Source organism: Tauraco erythrolophus, chromosome 17 (genome assembly GCF_009769465.1).
Source record: "Tauraco erythrolophus isolate bTauEry1 chromosome 17, bTauEry1.pri, whole genome shotgun sequence".
In the NCBI taxonomy this organism is placed as follows: domain Eukaryota; kingdom Metazoa; phylum Chordata; class Aves; order Musophagiformes; family Musophagidae; genus Tauraco; species Tauraco erythrolophus.
In genome coordinates this window covers 5,988,732-6,005,383 of record NC_141481.1, presented here as the reverse complement: position 1 = coordinate 6,005,383, position 16,652 = coordinate 5,988,732, and the positions used below count along the sequence as shown (strand labels likewise).

At 44.7% G+C, this 16,652-nt stretch overlaps 2 protein-coding genes across 4 annotated transcripts; both read left to right on the top strand.

Annotated features, from left to right (window-relative positions):
* The first annotated feature begins 3,026 nt into the window (after window positions 1-3,026).
* Window positions 3,027-10,374, top strand: ARL6IP1 (ARL6 interacting reticulophagy regulator 1). 2 transcript variants are annotated; one of them, XM_086622215.1, is made up of 6 exons: window positions 3,027-3,086; window positions 5,249-5,382; window positions 7,125-7,244; window positions 8,160-8,277; window positions 8,955-9,039; window positions 9,284-10,374. In XM_086622215.1, exons 1-6 carry the CDS (start codon window positions 3,051-3,053, stop codon window positions 9,400-9,402), a joined length of 612 nt encoding a protein of 203 aa, XP_086478341.1. In that variant the 5' UTR covers window positions 3,027-3,050; the 3' UTR covers window positions 9,403-10,374. The 2 variants fall into 2 exon arrangements, with proteins under 2 accessions (XP_086478341.1, XP_086478342.1); XM_086622216.1 differs by lacking the exon at window positions 3,027-3,086 and adding an exon at window positions 3,709-3,838.
* Window positions 10,375-11,613: 1,239 nt separating this feature from the next.
* Window positions 11,614-16,184, top strand: RPS15A (ribosomal protein S15a). Of its 2 annotated transcripts, none has more exons than XM_086622217.1 (5): window positions 11,614-11,668; window positions 12,813-12,950; window positions 13,142-13,221; window positions 14,705-14,790; window positions 16,048-16,184. In XM_086622217.1, exons 2-5 carry the CDS (start codon window positions 12,818-12,820, stop codon window positions 16,139-16,141), a joined length of 393 nt encoding a protein of 130 aa, XP_086478343.1. In that variant the 5' UTR covers window positions 11,614-11,668; window positions 12,813-12,817; the 3' UTR covers window positions 16,142-16,184. The 2 variants fall into 2 exon arrangements, with proteins under 2 accessions (XP_086478343.1, XP_086478344.1); XM_086622218.1 differs by lacking the exon at window positions 11,614-11,668 and adding an exon at window positions 12,292-12,386.
* The last annotated feature ends 468 nt before the right edge of the window (window positions 16,185-16,652 follow it).

The following is a 16,652-nucleotide window of genomic DNA, read 5'->3' as shown; positions in this document are numbered from 1 at the left end:
AGGTTAAAGCTCCATTTTTCTAAATGCTGTCGTCCTTGAGGTTAATTTGCTTCAATTATTCATCAGTGTGTTCCGTGCCAAGTACATTTGGCCATCCTGGTTTAGCATGCTCAAGTACTTCAAAGATCTGCTTTTTTTTTTCCCCTTTCTTTTTTTGCAAGCTTCTAAAAGTAGCAGACACATTCCTTTATGCATTAAAGGACTGGACTAAGGAAAACATTTAAGACTGCACCTGCCATCCATTTTTGGCTTTCTTAACACTGTACCCAATTATCACATGGGTATTTTTTCTTTAGTGGAAATAGTTATTCGTGAGTATATTGTTAACATTTAAAGAATCTCATTGAAAATACAGATATTACATAAAGTTACTGTTGTATGTTCTTAAATGCATAGCTGATGAGAGCAATTTTGCCATCCATCAGTCTAATTTTTTATTGATAACATAAGAAAGTTTGAGATGCAAGGTTTGATGAATGGGTGGACGCTTAACATGTAAAACTTGTGTCTGTATGTCTGTTCTAAGTACACAGAGCAATTAAACTGCTCCTTTGAAAGGTGCTTTGAACTTAGCTTGGGCATTTAATTTTCTGGGCAGCTGCTAAGTGAGCATAGGAAGAATGCATCACGCTGCAGCATGATCTGTGTCACACATTGAAGCGTTCAGAAAACAATTGTCTTTCTATAGCTCAGGTAAGGTATAGAAGGTGATGAATAGTTTTCCACACTCTAAGCTACTGCTATTACCATTCTCTACCTTTTACATTAAGATTGTAACAACCACATTTCTAAACATATAGATTTATAGGTATACACACTTTTTTTTTTTCATTTTACATTGTGCTTCAAAAGGCCCGGCTGCTCAGGGAGGAAGGTGCTCAGCAGCGTGGCAGGGCCACACGCTGTCCTGTACTCTGCTGTGCGATAGCACATCTCCTCTGGTGTTTCTGGGCCACGAGGGCATCCTGCAAGGCTCGCTGTTTCCCTCTGCCTCCCCGAGTTATGGAGAAGCACTTTACAGGAGTGAATTCCACCTCTGTGGGCCCTCTAGGGTGGGAGAAAAGTTTTAGCTGTGGACTGATTTGGGAGCTGGTGTTTGAAAGACTAGCTGGAAGATGACTGACTGGTTGGAGATGATGGAAACACCTGCTTGTTTTTCATTGGTAAGTGCTTGCGTTTTTGTGTAGAGAAGTATACAAATGGATGAAACCAGGAGCTGGCTGATTGTATCGAATAACACAGAGGTGGCTTCTGCCAGATGCTGCAAATGTTCCTAGATCCAGCAATGCATCATGCTTCTGCATGCCTCCATATTTCCTCAAAAGACTAATCAGAATTATGGCTGGCATCACTTCCTTATGAAATTAGCTTTTGTTTGAGCTTTGCTGTGGTGCAATTATGGATTTTGAGGGTGGACACCATCATTTTTAAGTGCAAAACAGTACACAAAAATACTTGCATCTTTTAGCAATGTAAATGCACTTGAAAGTTATTCAGTAAAGTATATATTCTTTACATACAATCTTGAAAGGGTCTGAAAAGCACCCTGTAAAATATCAAACAATTCAGTACAGGCATGGTTTTGCTTTTACGGTATCATCCTTGGCCCTTTTTTTCCTTTCCATCAAGCTGGTGAGCTGGGTTGGAAATGTATTGCAGTTTTGATGCCAGAAATGATGTTTTCTTTGCCCTCATTTTGGAGTTACATTACATCCCAGGGATTGTGATTAAGCTCATTAACGTGTTACAAACATTCAGGAAGTTGAGTCAGAAAAAATATTTATATCCTAGTGCTTCTTTCCTGTGTTTATACCAATGCTGCTACAGCTTCTGAAAAAAATAAAGCAAGTAGTTGGACAGATGGTAATTACCACATGTAGGTCAGGCTGTGGTGGTGTTCAGAGCTGGAGAACCTTCCTGTGAAGCTAGGAGTTCTTTCATGGTTTTCCCGTGTGGTAATGTGGAAATCCTGTAGCCGCAGATTCTGCTGTCCACAACTGACACACCAGTTCCTTCATGTCTGTCACATGCAGCCTTCCAGTACCTAAAGGGGGCCTACAGGAAAGCTGGAGAGGGACTTTTTACAAGGGTGTGTAGTGATAGAACAAGGGGCAATGGATTTACACTGAAAGAGGGTGGATTTAGATTGGATATAAGTAAGAAATTTTTCACTCAGAGAGTGGTGAGGCACTGGCACAGGTTGCCCAGAGGAGTTGTGGCTGCCCCATCCCTGGAGGTGTTCAAGGCCAGGTTGGATGAGGCTTTGGGCAACCTGGTGTAGTGGAGGGTTTCCCTGCCCATGGCAGGGGGGTTGGAACTAGATGATCTTTGAGGTCCCTTCCAACCCAAACCATTCTGTGATTCTATGCAATAAATACCTGTGCTGAAAAAACAGCAAAACTTCAGGTCAAATAAAGTTTGTTGGCGCCTCCAGTGCCATGTTATTTCAGCATAACAGGCGATGCACCAGCCTTGAAGCACTTTCAATCGGAAGGCTCTGTCTAGCTCACGGGACACGTACACTTACAACCTATGTCAAGAGAAGGTAACATTTTTTAGACTCTGCATTGTGTTTTACTTATTTGGCTCCTAATAATCGCACGTTCCGGTCACACGGGTCAGGATTTTTTAAATAAAAGCCTTATCACGGAAGCGGTGGCGGGAGGTGACCGTGTCACCGCCTGTGCTAACGGCCGGGTCACCCCGCGGGCGGCTTTTCCTCACAGCGCAGCAGGCACCGGCCGGCACCACGCGCCCACCGCGGCTCGCCGCGGGCACGGCCCGGCGGCCGCCCGCCCCTCCCGCAGTCGCATTGCGACGGAGGGAGGGGGAGGAGGCGCGGGCGTCCCACGCTGATTGGGCGGCTGTCGCTGTTCGAATCGCATCAGCCAACCGGCTGTTGGTCGGGCGCCAGAGGAGCTCTGGGATTGGTCCGCACAGGGTTTCAAGAAGGCCAATCAGGGTGCCGAGAAGGGCCGCGGAGGCTATAAAGGGCGGTGGCGCGGAAGGGCGTGGCATGGCGGGGGGCGGTGGTGCCAGTGCCGCGCAAGATGGCGGAGGGCGACAACAACAGCGTCTACCAGCTGGTGAGGGCGGGCGGCGCCGGGGCCAGTCGCCCCTTCACGGGCTGGTGTTGGGCGGTGGGGAGCTGCTCTGCCTCCCGGCGGCTGGGGAAGGGCTGGCGGCCGCTCGGCCCCGCCGGCGCTTGGGGGGGCGGGGAGCCGGGCCTGCCCGTGGCGCGGCTGGCGGGGGCCGCCTCGGCCCCCCGCGCTCCTGGAACGCGGGGAGTTGCCTCCTGCTTCTGAAAGGGTCTCCCACCGGCACCGGCTCATGCCTTGGGGCCCGGCGGGGGCTGCCGTGGTGCCGCCTCTGGCAGCGGGCACGGCCGGAGCTCGTAACAGCGGCCGGGTTTGCCGGTGTGCGGGGCTTAACGTTCAGTGTTTGTGTCTTTGTGCTTCAGCGCCCCTCGGCTGCGTTAGCGAGTGCCTCAGCCAGGCGAGGGGCAGGAGCTGGGTGATGAGCTTGACTTAAACACGTCGAGGGTGGGCCTGGATCCTTAAAAACTTAAACAAATGCAAGGACGTGTGTGTTTATGTCCGTAATGATATACGCCTGCTGTGGAAATGGGAAAACCGATGGGTAAAAGCACGCGAAGGGGTTGGAGAAGGGAACTTTGAGCGTGTTATTGACGAGCGTTGTTCCTTGCAGCAGGAAGCTGAACAGGCGGGGAGATAGAGCGGGACTGCCATAGCCAGAGTGGGAGCGAGGTTCCAACTGCTGCGGAAATGGCCGAAAATACGCGCGGTGTTTGGGAGGGATGCCCGCTTGGGAGCGGAAGGTCATGTTTATGGAAACTTTATGTTGTTTGATTAATGAAAAAGCACTTTTGATAGAGGAGCTCTGGAACTAAGGTGGTGTTAGCAAAAGTGGAACTATGTTTTCTTTACCGGCCCTGTGGGAAGACAGAATAGTTGCCTTCTAGGCTGACAGAGGCAGGCTGCCGTTAACAACACGGCTATATTCTAGTCTGTTTCCCATAATTTTTTTTTGCTGTTTAGGATGCTAAATGCAGACAGCCAGAGGTAATAAAGCAAAACAGTTTGTCATAAAACGTAAAATATGTTCTGGAGAAATGCAGCTTTTTTTTTTTCATGGAGAGGAAGCTCCATGTGACAGTTTGTGTTTATAACATGAAATAGATATCATGAGAAATGGAATGGATTTGGCAGCATGTCAGATAGTTTTCGACTCCATTTTTTTTTGGTCCTAAACTGCAGATTTCAAATAATTTTCGATGGTATCACACAAGAAAACTGCTTTACTGTGGTAGCTGCACTCAGCTGTCCTTGTTAGTCTGTGGTGTCAGGCTTCTCATTTGAGTTAAGCGTAGCACACAGTTGAGAATGAAACCTGCTCAGCCATCTCTGCTCAGCACACGTGCAGGTTGCAATGACTTTTCACCGCATACCACTTGGGCAGTGATTGGTTCTGTTCCTGGTTGCCTGAGTTTTGTAATCTCTGTGATACTTTGTCCCACTGAGGGGAAACTGTTAAGCTATGTTAAATGTGGAACACCTCAGGTGAACTGCTTAGCAAGCTGATGCCAGAGCAGATGGGGCCTCCTTGCAGAAGATGTGTAGGGGGGAATGCAGAAATAATGTAGAGAGAGGATTTTAAAGGCTGCTTCGTCACTGTCTTGGGCAACCTGTGGGAAAACGTTCTTTGCAGTCCAAATGTGATCAGTTGGGTAACTTTTCTGTGGATTCTGAGTTTTATCCGTCTTCTGCGTAATAAAAAATTGGTGTCGGACAGCAACTAGAAAGCTTCAGGTTAATGTGGTAGAGTTGTCTTTGAAAATACATATACTTTAAATAGTTCCCATGTTGCAGTTTTCCAGACGTTGACACTGAAAACTTGAGAGGTTTTAGCTAGACTTTAAAACTTGACATTCTACGCATCTAGGGGGAGGGAGTACCATAAATGGGAGATGGGGGAAAACACCTTGGCAAAATCTGGGAGGAAGTGTCATTTGGTCTAATAACATATACTGCTACTTTGTTAGGATCTTGACTATTTTAAAGTATCACTGCTGCAATGTCATAACCTAGTAAAATTTTCAACATTATTAGTAATTTCTCAGGTTTGTGACTGGAGTCTTTAATTATGTTACTTTTTTTTTTAGTTACTTTGAGTGTGGGAATTAATTTGCTGCTAAGTAATAAAAGAGTTTTCTTCCCTTTTTGTGTAGGCTGCAGAAACTGCTAGCTTGGAAGAGCAGTTGCAAGGATGGGGAGAAGTGATTCTGATGACCGATAAAGTTCTTCGCTGGGAGAGAGCCTGGTTTCCTCTGGCACTGATGAGTGTTGTTTCCTTTTCTTTTCTGTAAGTAGCTTGTGGAGGGGGCCTAGAACACCATTGCACTTTCCTGGTCGGTAGCAAACCTGTTAAGGAAATTAGTAAGACATCTTTAAAAACCTCGTAGGAAGGCTTTTGCTCCAGGTTCTGTTTCTGAACGCGTATAAACTTTGTTGAAAACAAAAACCTGAAGTATTGAGAAGAGGAAGTAACACGAGTCACATCCTGCCCAGAGGGAAGGCGGTGCTTTCTGCAAAAGCTGTTTGTCAGCAATGGTTGCTGTAGTTTTTTTACCATGCTCAGCTGTATGTTCTTTATTGGTGTGTTCGTATTCTGCCCTCATCCTTTGTATCCTGCTTCTTAGTCAAATCTGGTTATCTCCTTTGGCTTTTTTCTCCGAAACAACAGCGATATCATTACGGAAAACTTGTTTCCATAGGGCAGACTTTCCTATTCTGCGTCTTTGGTATGGTGTTTAGGATGAGTTCAGGTGGTTTTGCACAACTGTTTTTTTTTGCTTTCTCTGTCCTGTCCTTTGAGAAAGAAGGAAAAGGAAAGACTGCAGGTAACTTTCAGTTGACAGGATGGGAGGATGTTGCCTGTTTCTGGATTGGAGATACAGAACTAGCTTGCTAGAGGCACTTGTTACTTGCTTTTACGTAACGTGGTAGTAGTCAAGGTGACCCCAACCTGCCTTGTCCATGCCAGCTGTGGAGTTTGCCAGTTGCATGTGGTTTGGAAATAATAATAAGAGGGGAGTTACAAAAATAAACGTTGAACCAGGAGAGGCAGAGATGATTGGTCTTCTGGCTAATATAAATTTTATGGTGTTACAAAAGAGGTGAGGAGGATGGAAATCAAATGAAACTGAAAAGTAACTTTTAAAAGAAGTAATTGCATGAACTTCAGGATATTCTGTTATAAATTCTGTGATTAAAGCAGGAAAGATCTTGTGTTGGATAATACTTCGACGAAATAGACAGAACTACTTTAGATTCTGAGTTGGTACTTCAACAAAAATTAATTTGGACATTCAGTGCGGTGGCACTGTGCCAGCTGAATAGAAAGACTGTCCCTGTGCTGGACTGTGTCATTTTTTTACTTTTCTTACTTCAGTGTTCAGGAAGTTCTGCTAAGTGCAAATAAGTGGCGTGGGGCACAGCTGGGTGTTAACAGACACTTACGTGACGAGCTAGTACCCGTACTGCTGTAGTTGAGTGATGGCACACTCAGTAACGTAAAACACAGCGCTGTTCTAGTTGGAGATTTATGGCTTCTTGTGCAGAACAGGCTTGGTTAGCTCTCGCAGGTGCGACAGAGCAGATGACAACCTTTAGTGGATTTAAATTCTGTGACTGACTTAAGAACCAACAAGGTTAGAGCTTTCGCTCTACCTGGTTACTTCATATGTGCACTCACTCATCCTCATCCCCCAGTCAGTGTTAAGTTCACTAGATTTCAAATTCCGAGAAAGCAATAATGATGAATTTTTACTTCTGTTGAACTTCATACTATGCTTGCTGTATTGCAGCATTTTCTTATCAAGCACATTAAGAAAACTGTAATTTTTTTATCTGTATTTCTTTGTAATAGCGTTGAAGTAGTTAAAGCTCTTTCTATTAGTGATAGGAGCAAATTTGAAAACTTTTTTGAGGTTAGGCAAAAGGTCTACTGTTTGAAGTCCTGAGCCAATCTAAAGAGGTGGCTAAATATATCTGGTATTTATCAGTCTTAGCGTTCAGAAATAATTTGTTATCTTCTTTCTGCAGGATGATCTACTACTTGGACCCCTCAGTTCTTTCAGGCGTCTCCTGTTTTGTTATGTTCCTCTGTTTGGCTGATTATCTTGTTCCTGCTCTTGCACCTAGAATCTTTGGCTCTAATAAATGGTAAGAAAAGCTTGAATTAAAACAGTTTCTTGAGTGTAAATAAATGATGAGCTTTGTCAAAATGGATATCTGACTTGCACACATGAAATGGTTACTTTATGGAGTCATTGTAGTAAGAATTTGGCAATCTCTGTAATGTATGAAGTGAAGACACTAGTGAGGTGTCCTTCATTCTTCTTTTTCTGAAAGATAACTACTACAACGTATCTTGTTTCTTTTCTTCTAGAAAAACAGAATTTTTTTTTAAGGAGTAGGCACATTCTTTGCTCTCCATTAAGGATACTAGTTAGTTTTGCTAAACTAGTTTTTAGTAATTAATGGATAATAGATACTGACAACTAACATCATGAAGGAGGGTATTGGATTATATGTTTGGAAAGAGTGGCAGTAGTAAATGAAGTGAAGAGTAATACAGAGAGTATGAATGTGATCTTAGGTGACTGAAACAGATTTGAAGAAGGACAAGGCTTATATAGAAACAGTAAGCTGGAGAAAAACCTTGTTTGAACTAAATTTTGAGTTAAAAATAAATGCCAGTGTATGTGCTTTAAGATGACTAATGGATAAGTGTTCTTGTCTGATAATGAACCCTCATAAAAGCCAAAGTATTGGCTGCTATTAGGTGCGCGTTACTTGGGTGTGTCACACTGGTATCAGATTAAAATCGGTGGTCTTCTGGTTTGAATGTGGTGGCTCTTTGGGGTCCATTTGAGAGTCAGGGTACAGAAAAGTTACATGGGTGGTTGCGTTACAATGCTCGGTAAAGATAAGGTATAAAACTAAGTGAAGTAAACGCCAGGATAAGTACTGGATAAATTTTTACTGCTGGAAAATTACCATGTGAGATTTTTTTAAATTTCAGATGAAATCTTGAATTCTTATTTCTGGTGTTTTTTTTTTTTTCTTTAATAAAAGGACTACAGAACAGCAGCAAAGATTTCATGAGATTTGCAGCAGTTTGGTAAAATCTCGTCGCCGAATTGTTGGCTGGTGGAAACGTCTCTTTGCACTGAAGGAAGAAAAGCCTAAAATGGTATTGAGTTCTAGGAATTCATCTCTATTGTCTTAAGATTTTATTTATTTTGTTTTGTCTTAAGCGTTTTAGCAAGGCACATGTCTCAAGCACAACAAACTGGTATTTCAAACCAAGAACCAGCAGTGCTGGCTGTGACTTAATGCCAGTCACACTTCTTATTCAAAGCTGGAGTGGTGAGATACATGACTTCAGACTTGCAGTACTGTGCAGTTAGGAGCATATCCTTGATATTAAGATAAAGCTAAACTGGGTTTCTTTGGATAGGTCAATTTTTGGAGGAACAGCTTGTTTACAGTGTACACAATCTGTCCAAAAAACTGGATCTTAGTAAAGTGTCAGCTTAGGTACGTGAACGCTACCGAGTATACTGTCCTGAAAACAGCTTCAGGCACTGTGTGAGGCTGACGTTGTGCCAGTGGGGATGGCATAGTCTGTCTGTTAAGGGATATCTGGACAGAAAAGAACTGACAGCCTGTAATGGTCTGAAAATAAAGGAGAACATAAAGTTGTAGACTCTCTAATCTCAATTTTAACAAGCCTATGCATAGGTATCGCATGTGGAAGAACCAGCAAACTTCAAGTGAGCTTTAAATGTTGAAGTGTTGACGGATACTCAAGGGAAGGGGAAGAATTCCCAACAGATCTGTGACAACTGTTCTCTTTTCATTTTTTAGTACTTCATGACCATGCTTTTTTCTCTTGCTGTGGTTGCCTGGATTGGACAGCAAGTTCACAATCTCTTTCTGACCTATCTTATTGGTAAGTGTTCAGCATGCAAAACAGAAGTAACTTTTTTATTAGCTGCCTGAAATAGTATGAGACTGGTAGAACTAATTTTTGATTATACAAGCGTCGTGATTTTTTTTTTGTCACATGGTTTTATTTTGTGTTTTCAAGCAGTTAATGGGGCTTAAGGGAAGCAAGGAATTGCAAAGTGACAGGAGTATTCCTTGTGAAAGAAATATTAAGTAATTACTTTTTTTTTTCCTTCTCTGCTTTCTAGTGAGCTTGTTGTTGCTGTTTCCTGGACTAAACCAGTATGGGATCATTACAAAGTATGTTGGAATGGCGAAAAGGGAGATAAACAAACTTCTCAAGCACAAGGAGAAGAAAAATGAATGAAGACTTAACTGCTGTTCACTCTTGTAAAAGGTTTCCTTGGGAACACTTTAGAGAATTAACGTATAATTAAGACAATAGGAGTTGTATTGCTCACTGGCTTTTTTTTTATTGGCTCCCTGATGAAGTGAAAATGTCACTCTAGCAATTGCTGTGGGTTTGTGTCTCTCTTGCTTGCTGACTAGGGTTTTGCAGCCCGCAGCTGATCTTACGTGAAAGATCTCAGCCTTTGATGTATGGAGCTTATTAAGTGTCTTCACCAAACTAAGAGGCCCCATGAATAAATACCCCGACCCAAGAAACAGCAGAATTGTAAAGTGTGGTAGCGTTTCTGTAGCTGTGTGAGTTTCACTGATCGTTAATTTGTGGCTAGAGCAGGTATGAGAGGCTGTTCTGACTTCTTGGAGGTTTGCTACTACTGGTCCTTGTGAGAGGAGGGCAGTTAGCTGAATAGCAATGATGGTAGCTGAGGGTGCGTACTCAAAATTGCTGCAGAAGGTGATTCCATTGTCTCACTGAATCTGTTTGATTTTTTTGGCTGCATATAGCAGATTATCTGTTGGATAGGGGTCTGGGATATATAAATTTGTAGTTGAGTTATTAGCTGTAGTGTAAACTTCAACTCATTGCACTGAGACTGTAGAAAATGAGTTAAGGTGTGTGTTACCTTAACAGCTGATTGTTCTGAAAACTGCTGTTATCATGGAGCCATGTAGCATGTTTGGTTTTATGAATGTTGTTGTCTGTGTACAAAATCACCTTGAGTATTCTAGGTTTGTCTCTTGTAAATAAGCCAGTCTGAATTGTTTGTGCTTTTCTATGACCTCTCCCTCCTTTTTTTTAAAACTGAACTTTTCTCTTTAAAAAGCTAAAACCTGTGTTAATGCATTTTAAAAGTTTACTGTTTCAAAATGAACTCTCTTCAGTGTCCATTGTAACTGTTGAACAGGTAAATACAGACTAAAGAGAAACTTTTTTAAGTCTTGCTCTTTGTTACCATACAGAAACTTGTGTAAAAGGCGTCTTTTAATCAAGAACTGGAGCTGGGACTGGTGTTTTAGTGCTGGTGTGGGAGTCAGTGTGCAGTGTCATATCAGAAAAACACTTTTTATTTTAAATAGCTCGTGGTGAATAGTAAAACTTGTATCAGCTGTGACAGTTCATTGCCAGCTGCTGCTGCAGAGGGGAAAGGCTGTAATGTCACAGAACTACAGAATGTCAGGGATTGGAAGGGACCTCAAAGGATCATCTAGTCCAGTCCCCCTGCCTGAGCAGGAAATGTCGTCTGTAGCTGATTAACACTGATCAAAGTGACTGAGGCCGTGGACAAATCAGTGAAACCGCTGATGGCTCTGAGCTGTGGGGAGATGCTACACTACCATCTTGAAACCATTATTTAGAGAATGCTCTACTTAACTGGCATGGACTGTGGCTGGGTGTAAAAAGGCAAGTGGTGAGTCTTTGGGAGAGCTGGTGGCAGCCCCTCTACCCCCCCAGTAGCCCTAGTTTAGAGTACTGTACGTTTGCGGTTTCGGTGCTGGGAGCGGAGCCATCTTCGCCGTTTTCAGGTAAAATTCAGTAGAAACAGCCCATCCCCCTGGCGTGGCTTTGCTCGCCTCACCTTCAGCTTCCTCGCGTAACTCCTCGCAGCACTCGGGGGCTGCGCTGTTCTCCGATGTGCGTGACCCCGCTGAGACTTCAGTGGAGATCAAACATACTAGGAGTTCCTCAGTGGTGTTCTGCCTTGTAAAAAAATTATTAGAAACAGGAGGGGAAAAACCCACCAAAGCGCAGAGCTGCCGTGATGGTGCCACCTGTGTCCTTTCGTTTATCGTTGCTTTGGGGCGGGTTCGTTTTGTTGTTCTCTTCCCGCCTCCTGGGAGGCCCAGTATCCCATCCTTCCTCTGCACGCGGTGCGTTTGTTGGGTCCCAGCAGCCGGAGGCAGCGGAGCCGCCCTGCCGGCTTCGGGCAGCTCGCGCCGCTCGGTGCCGGGGCCGCCCCTTTTTGGCCCTCCCGCCCAGCCGTAGTCCCGCCGGCTGCGAAGCGTCCTGGTTGCTATAGGAACCCGGGCAGGAGCGTCGCTCCGGAAGCGCCACGCGCGGCTCTCGGCCAATGGGAATGACAAGACCCGGCCAGCGGCGCCTCCCGACTGGGACGCCAAGTTTCGCGAGATCTCGCAGGGCGCCGCGCACCACCGCGCGCTCATGGCCCTCCCATAATCCCGCGCTGGCGCCCGGCCTCTTCCTTTTCCGCCATCTTGCTGCTCCGGTGAGTTGGGGGTGCTGCTGGGTCCCGGCCGCCATCCGCCGCCTCCCGGCCCCATCCGCGCCCCGCAGCCGCCTCTGCCCGCCTCACTGGAGCCGCGAGGGTGCGCCCGGCCGGCCCGGGCCTTTCTGAGCAGCCGGCGCCTTCGCTGGCGCTCCCTGGAGCCGCCGGGGTGGAGGGTGGGGGGAGCGCTCCCGCCTGTGGCTCCGCTCGCCGCAGGACGCGGGACGGGAGCCGGGGGCGGGCACGGGCACGGCAGGCGGGCCCGGCCGGGCGCTGCGGGAGGCCGGGCTGGGCAGGGGAGTCTGTGGGCTCCAGGGAGTGGGAGTCGCGCGGCGGGGCCTGGGGGGGGGGGGGGCGGCGGAGGCTCGGGGAGCGGGCGGGGCCGGGCTTTGGGAGAGGGGCGGCTCTCGGGACGAGCGTCCGGCTACGCTCGCCCCGTGGGCAGCAGTTCGCCAGGCCTGCCCGTCCGGGGGTCCCTGGCGTGCTGGCGAAAGCCCTCGCGTGCCGCAGGACCTGGCCATCCCGGGAGTGGCCCCGCGGCAGGAGCGCGTCTGAAGGGCTGGCGTGCGCCGGCGCTGCGAGTGAGGCCGTTTGTCAGGTTTTGTCGTGACTTGTGCTCGGGGGGGGCTCTTATCTTTGTCACGAGAATGCCGGAGTTGGTGCCCAGTTGCCTTTCCAGAGTGGTGCGTTGCACTTGTATCCTAGAATTTTTTTGCAGGTAAGCACGCCGAGCAGCGTCTGTTGTGTTTAATGCCACGTACGACTTAGGTTTTGAACAGGGCTAGTGCTGCATAGTGGGGTTTCAAAGTCTGTAACGATTCGCCTGGGGAAGGTGTCATACTGCTGAAGTGTTGTCTGGGTAGTGGTTTTTAAATTTGTGTGTGTGTATGTTGATAAAGCCAAGTTTACATAATCGTGTCGGATTTCCTAACTTGTTACGATAATTGTGAATCTTCTTGGGGATACTTGAGTATGTGGTTTGATCTGCTTTTTAGCCTAAGAATGCTTTTTAGGGTTTAATGTAACTTTTTGTTACTTCTGGATTTTTTTTTTAGTTCTAAAATCAGCTTTAAAAAAAGCGCGCTGCTCAGTATTTCTGCGCTGAAAAGCTGGTGTACATAACTGCCTCTTCTCTTCCCCACAGGCACCATGGTGCGCATGAATGTTCTCGCGGATGCTCTCAAAAGCATCAACAACGCAGAGAAACGTGGGAAACGCCAAGTTCTCATCAGGCCGTGCTCCAAAGTAATCGTCCGGTTTTTAACTGTGATGATGAAGCACGGTGAGTCCAGGGTGCCCAGCGCTGGCTTGTTTCTCATCCATCCTTTCTGTGGGTGCTGTCGTGTTAAGGTGCTTTTTGACTAAAAGCAAATCAAGATGCTTGAACTAGTTTTGTAGAACATAGTTAATTGAGTTGTAATAATGCAGCTCAGTATTATGAATTTGATTTGTCTGTGTGCCACCCTTCTGTAGGTTACATTGGTGAATTTGAGATAATTGATGATCACAGAGCCGGGAAGATTGTTGTCAATCTCACAGGCAGACTCAACAAGGTAGGATTTGTCTTCCTCAATTCGGTTCTCTAGGAAGGTGTTTAAATGAGACTTTTTTTTAATGTTTGTCTACTCCAGTTCTGAAAGAATTACTTGTAAAGAAGAGTATTTGTTGAATTCATGCAAATGAGAGTAATATGGGTATTATCAGTGGTTATCAAATGCCTGTTAATTTTTCTAGATTCATAATGGTGTAGTCGACTAATTGCATTTCTTTTAAACTCTGAATGTGTAAGATACATTTTCAGGGTTGTCTGCTTGCAAGCGCTGTGTGTTTCTTTCTCGTTAAAGGCTTTCTGGGTACCTAGTGATTTCTCAGTTTGTTTGATGTTTAAACTATTTAGAAGACTTATCTTAAGAGATGGGAACTGAGTTGCTTTCTACTTTGTGTTTAATCCCTGTAAATGTTGAGAACACAAGCCTTTCTCCTGCCGCTAGATAGGCTTTGCTTGTGCTTGAGGGAAAGTTGAATGTTGTGTTAGTTAGTGGTTTTTAAGTTTCTGGGGTGTATGAAGTATTCATGCGTGTTTTGGAAATCCTAAAATGCTTTTGTCTCAAAATACTGAGCCGTCTCCTTCTGTGATGACTTGCTGTGCATCATAGTTTCCAAATAAGCTATTCTAGCAAGAGGTTGCTTTTTAGTAAAGAAACAAAATTACTTGGCCAAAATATGTCAGGGGCTCTCTCCATGATGAACAAATAAAGCAGCTGAAAATTGCTAGAGTGTAGTAGGCAGAGAATTCCGACACCATCTAAATTCCTAGTGTTTGTAGTAAAACTAATGTGCGTCAGGTTTGAGTATAGTGTTCCCTGAACTCTTCTGGGATGAATTTCTAACAGATCTTGTGGGTGCAAGTGGATATAGCGTTTCTCTCAATAGTTGCAATAAGGGGACAGTTGTTTGGTTCAGAAAAATGTCCCATCAGTGCAGGAAGTCTACTTGATCTTGGGTATTTATTAAGATACTTGGAGCCAGTGAGCTAACTGGAGGTGGTAGTAGTGGTCATGGTCAGTAAGTAATACAATTAACTTGAAAACTTTGATAGCTCTTAAGCATGTTAATTTCTTCCTGTTTGAAATCTACAGGCATTTTTTGCTATTATGATTAGAAGTAGAATCCTGATTAATCTCAGGGTTTTTGGTGATACAGGATGCTTGGCAATCTCTAGTGGTTTATATTATGCTTTTGCGCTCTCCCAGGTCTCGCCAGTAATTTGTTAGTTTAGCTTCAGCAGCAGCCTAAGTCACTCTGTTTAGGTGAGGAGGAGGCAAGGCTAAGGAAAACCAGCTGAATAGCTCTGTGCGGGTCTCAGCTTACCTGAGAGGAAGCACTGTTTCATACTGTGGGTAATGGAGTGTGCTCCTTGGTAATCTAATGTTTTGCTGTCAAAAATATTTTAATTGCAGTTGTTAAATTCCTTTGTTCGTTGAGTTGGAATGACAAATGTACAAATCCAGTGTGCAATGGAATTCTGTTTTATAGTGCGGTGTAATCAGTCCCAGATTTGATGTTCAGCTGAAGGATTTGGAAAAGTGGCAGAACAACCTACTGCCTTCACGTCAGTTTGGGTAAGTGTGGAGAAGAGTTAAATCTGCGTCCTATATAAAAATGTGGGGGGTTTTATTATGCTTTCCTACTGCCTGAGTTAGACTTGACTGGCAGCTTTTCCTCTGTGATCAATCTCGAGGTAGATGCCAGACTAAAAATCCATCTTCCATATAAATACCCTTTTTAACTAGTTTTAAAGGGGCACTGCTAAGCAAAGACGTATTTTTGCTTGGCTCTAGTAAGTACTGGTTTTGTTGTTTCTACAGTTTACTGGGAAAGTAGGGCTTTTTCTCATTTTAGTTTTATTAATGACTGTTTATAGATTGGAGAAGAGTCATGTAAGTTACCAGGTCAATGGAAGTAGGTTGTACTGCTTTAATTACACTTCCTGATTGTATATAAATTGATCAGATATTAAGTGCTGAGAGATTCTGTTAAACAAACCTCCACAACACAGAAAATCTTACTATTATGCAGTATGGTTTCCCTTCCCAAAATTTGCTGAGTCAGGAGTAATAAATCTCAGTGCACCAGGATGACAGAGCTAGCAGAGTCATCAGGGACTCAGCCAGTGTGTCCCATCAAAGGCAGGGTAGTGGTTCCTTGTCATTTCTGTTCTTACAGCTCCAGTGATAAGCCGCTTGCCTTAGCTGCACCTGTGTAGCTTCCTAGTGTGCGTTGTCGTCTTGAGGTTTTTAAGAGTATTTATAGAGTGGTGGGACAAGAGGTTCTCAAACACGAAGATGTGTGGATGAAGTATGCTGATAATCCAAATGTTGGCATTAGCAGTGACTAAGGCTGCTTCAGATGTCACTCCAGATCCAGATACTCATCTGCATCAGTGCACAGTGCTGAGAGCACTGAGACACAAAGCATTCAGGGTTGAGGAGCTGTCTGGCACCATGGCAACTCTACCTGCTCTGAAGAAAAACATCTGCTTAAAATAGAAGCAGACTTTGTCTAGAAAGTATAGAGTTGGTACTGCTACCACAGCTGAACTGGCTTTACAGTGGGAATGTGCAAGAAAGCTTCTTGCTGAGACTTGTGCAAGTGTTTGGAGATCAGAAGCCTATAAACGTCCTTTCTTTGTGTGCTGCAGAGCTGTGCTTGTGAGAGGGGTTTATTTTTTGTTGTCTGATAACCTCATCGTGGTTCTGTTAGGCCCATTCTTACAGAAACAGATCTTGCCATTGTCATACAGGAATGAAGTGAGTGCTGTCAGCTCTGCACGAGCCTGGAACAAAATGGTAAACTGAACGTTTGTTCTTTCTTAATAGGTACATTGTACTGACAACCTCAGCTGGCATCATGGACCATGAGGAGGCTAGGCGAAAACACACAGGAGGCAAAATCCTGGGATTCTTTTTCTAAAACTTGTAAAAAAAAGAGGATACTAATAAATTGTTCAAATGGACTCTACTGTTTCCAGTTGGTATTTTAATGACTCCTAACACTACCTGTGACAGCTTGTAACAGACAGCTCTTCAGTAGTGCTTAAGTTCACAAATGACGTTTGGGTTCTGCACCATCACCGATCACAACTTCTGTTTCTGTTAATAATGTGCTTTCAGTAATTACCACTTGAATGACAGTTAAGGTCACTACAGAATAGCCTCAGCAGGGGAGCTCTGAACAACATAACTCGGCTGTGGTGGTGGGATCGCCTCTTGGGTGTTAGATACATGTGTCTCCATCGTTACATTTACCTGACTCTGTCCACCTTTTAGCTAAATAACAGAAGGTGCCTTGCCAGAAGATACTTCTTGTTTATCATTTAAGAAGTTATGAGATTGTGAAATAATTAAGATGATTGAAGTTTTATTTCAGATCTAAAACTTGTTGCACAGCTTAACAGTGTATGGAGTAACTGAAGTAGAGGTGA

Coding starts and splice junctions, on each gene's coding strand:
- ARL6IP1 (XM_086622215.1), top strand. CDS start 3,051: ATGGCGGAGGGCGACAACAACAGCGTCTACCAGCTG. Junction 3,087..5,248: donor ACAACAGCGTCTACCAGCTG/GTGAGGGCGGGC, acceptor CTTTTTGTGTAG/GCTGCAGAAACTGCTAGCTT. Junction 8,278..8,954: donor AGGAAGAAAAGCCTAAAATG/GTATTGAGTTCT, acceptor TTCATTTTTTAG/TACTTCATGACCATGCTTTT.
- RPS15A (XM_086622217.1), top strand. CDS start 12,818: ATGGTGCGCATGAATGTTCTCGCGGATGCTCTCAAAAGCATCAACAAC. Junction 13,222..14,704: donor TCACAGGCAGACTCAACAAG/GTAGGATTTGTC, acceptor TCTGTTTTATAG/TGCGGTGTAATCAGTCCCAG. Junction 14,791..16,047: donor CTGCCTTCACGTCAGTTTGG/GTAAGTGTGGAG, acceptor CTTTCTTAATAG/GTACATTGTACTGACAACCT.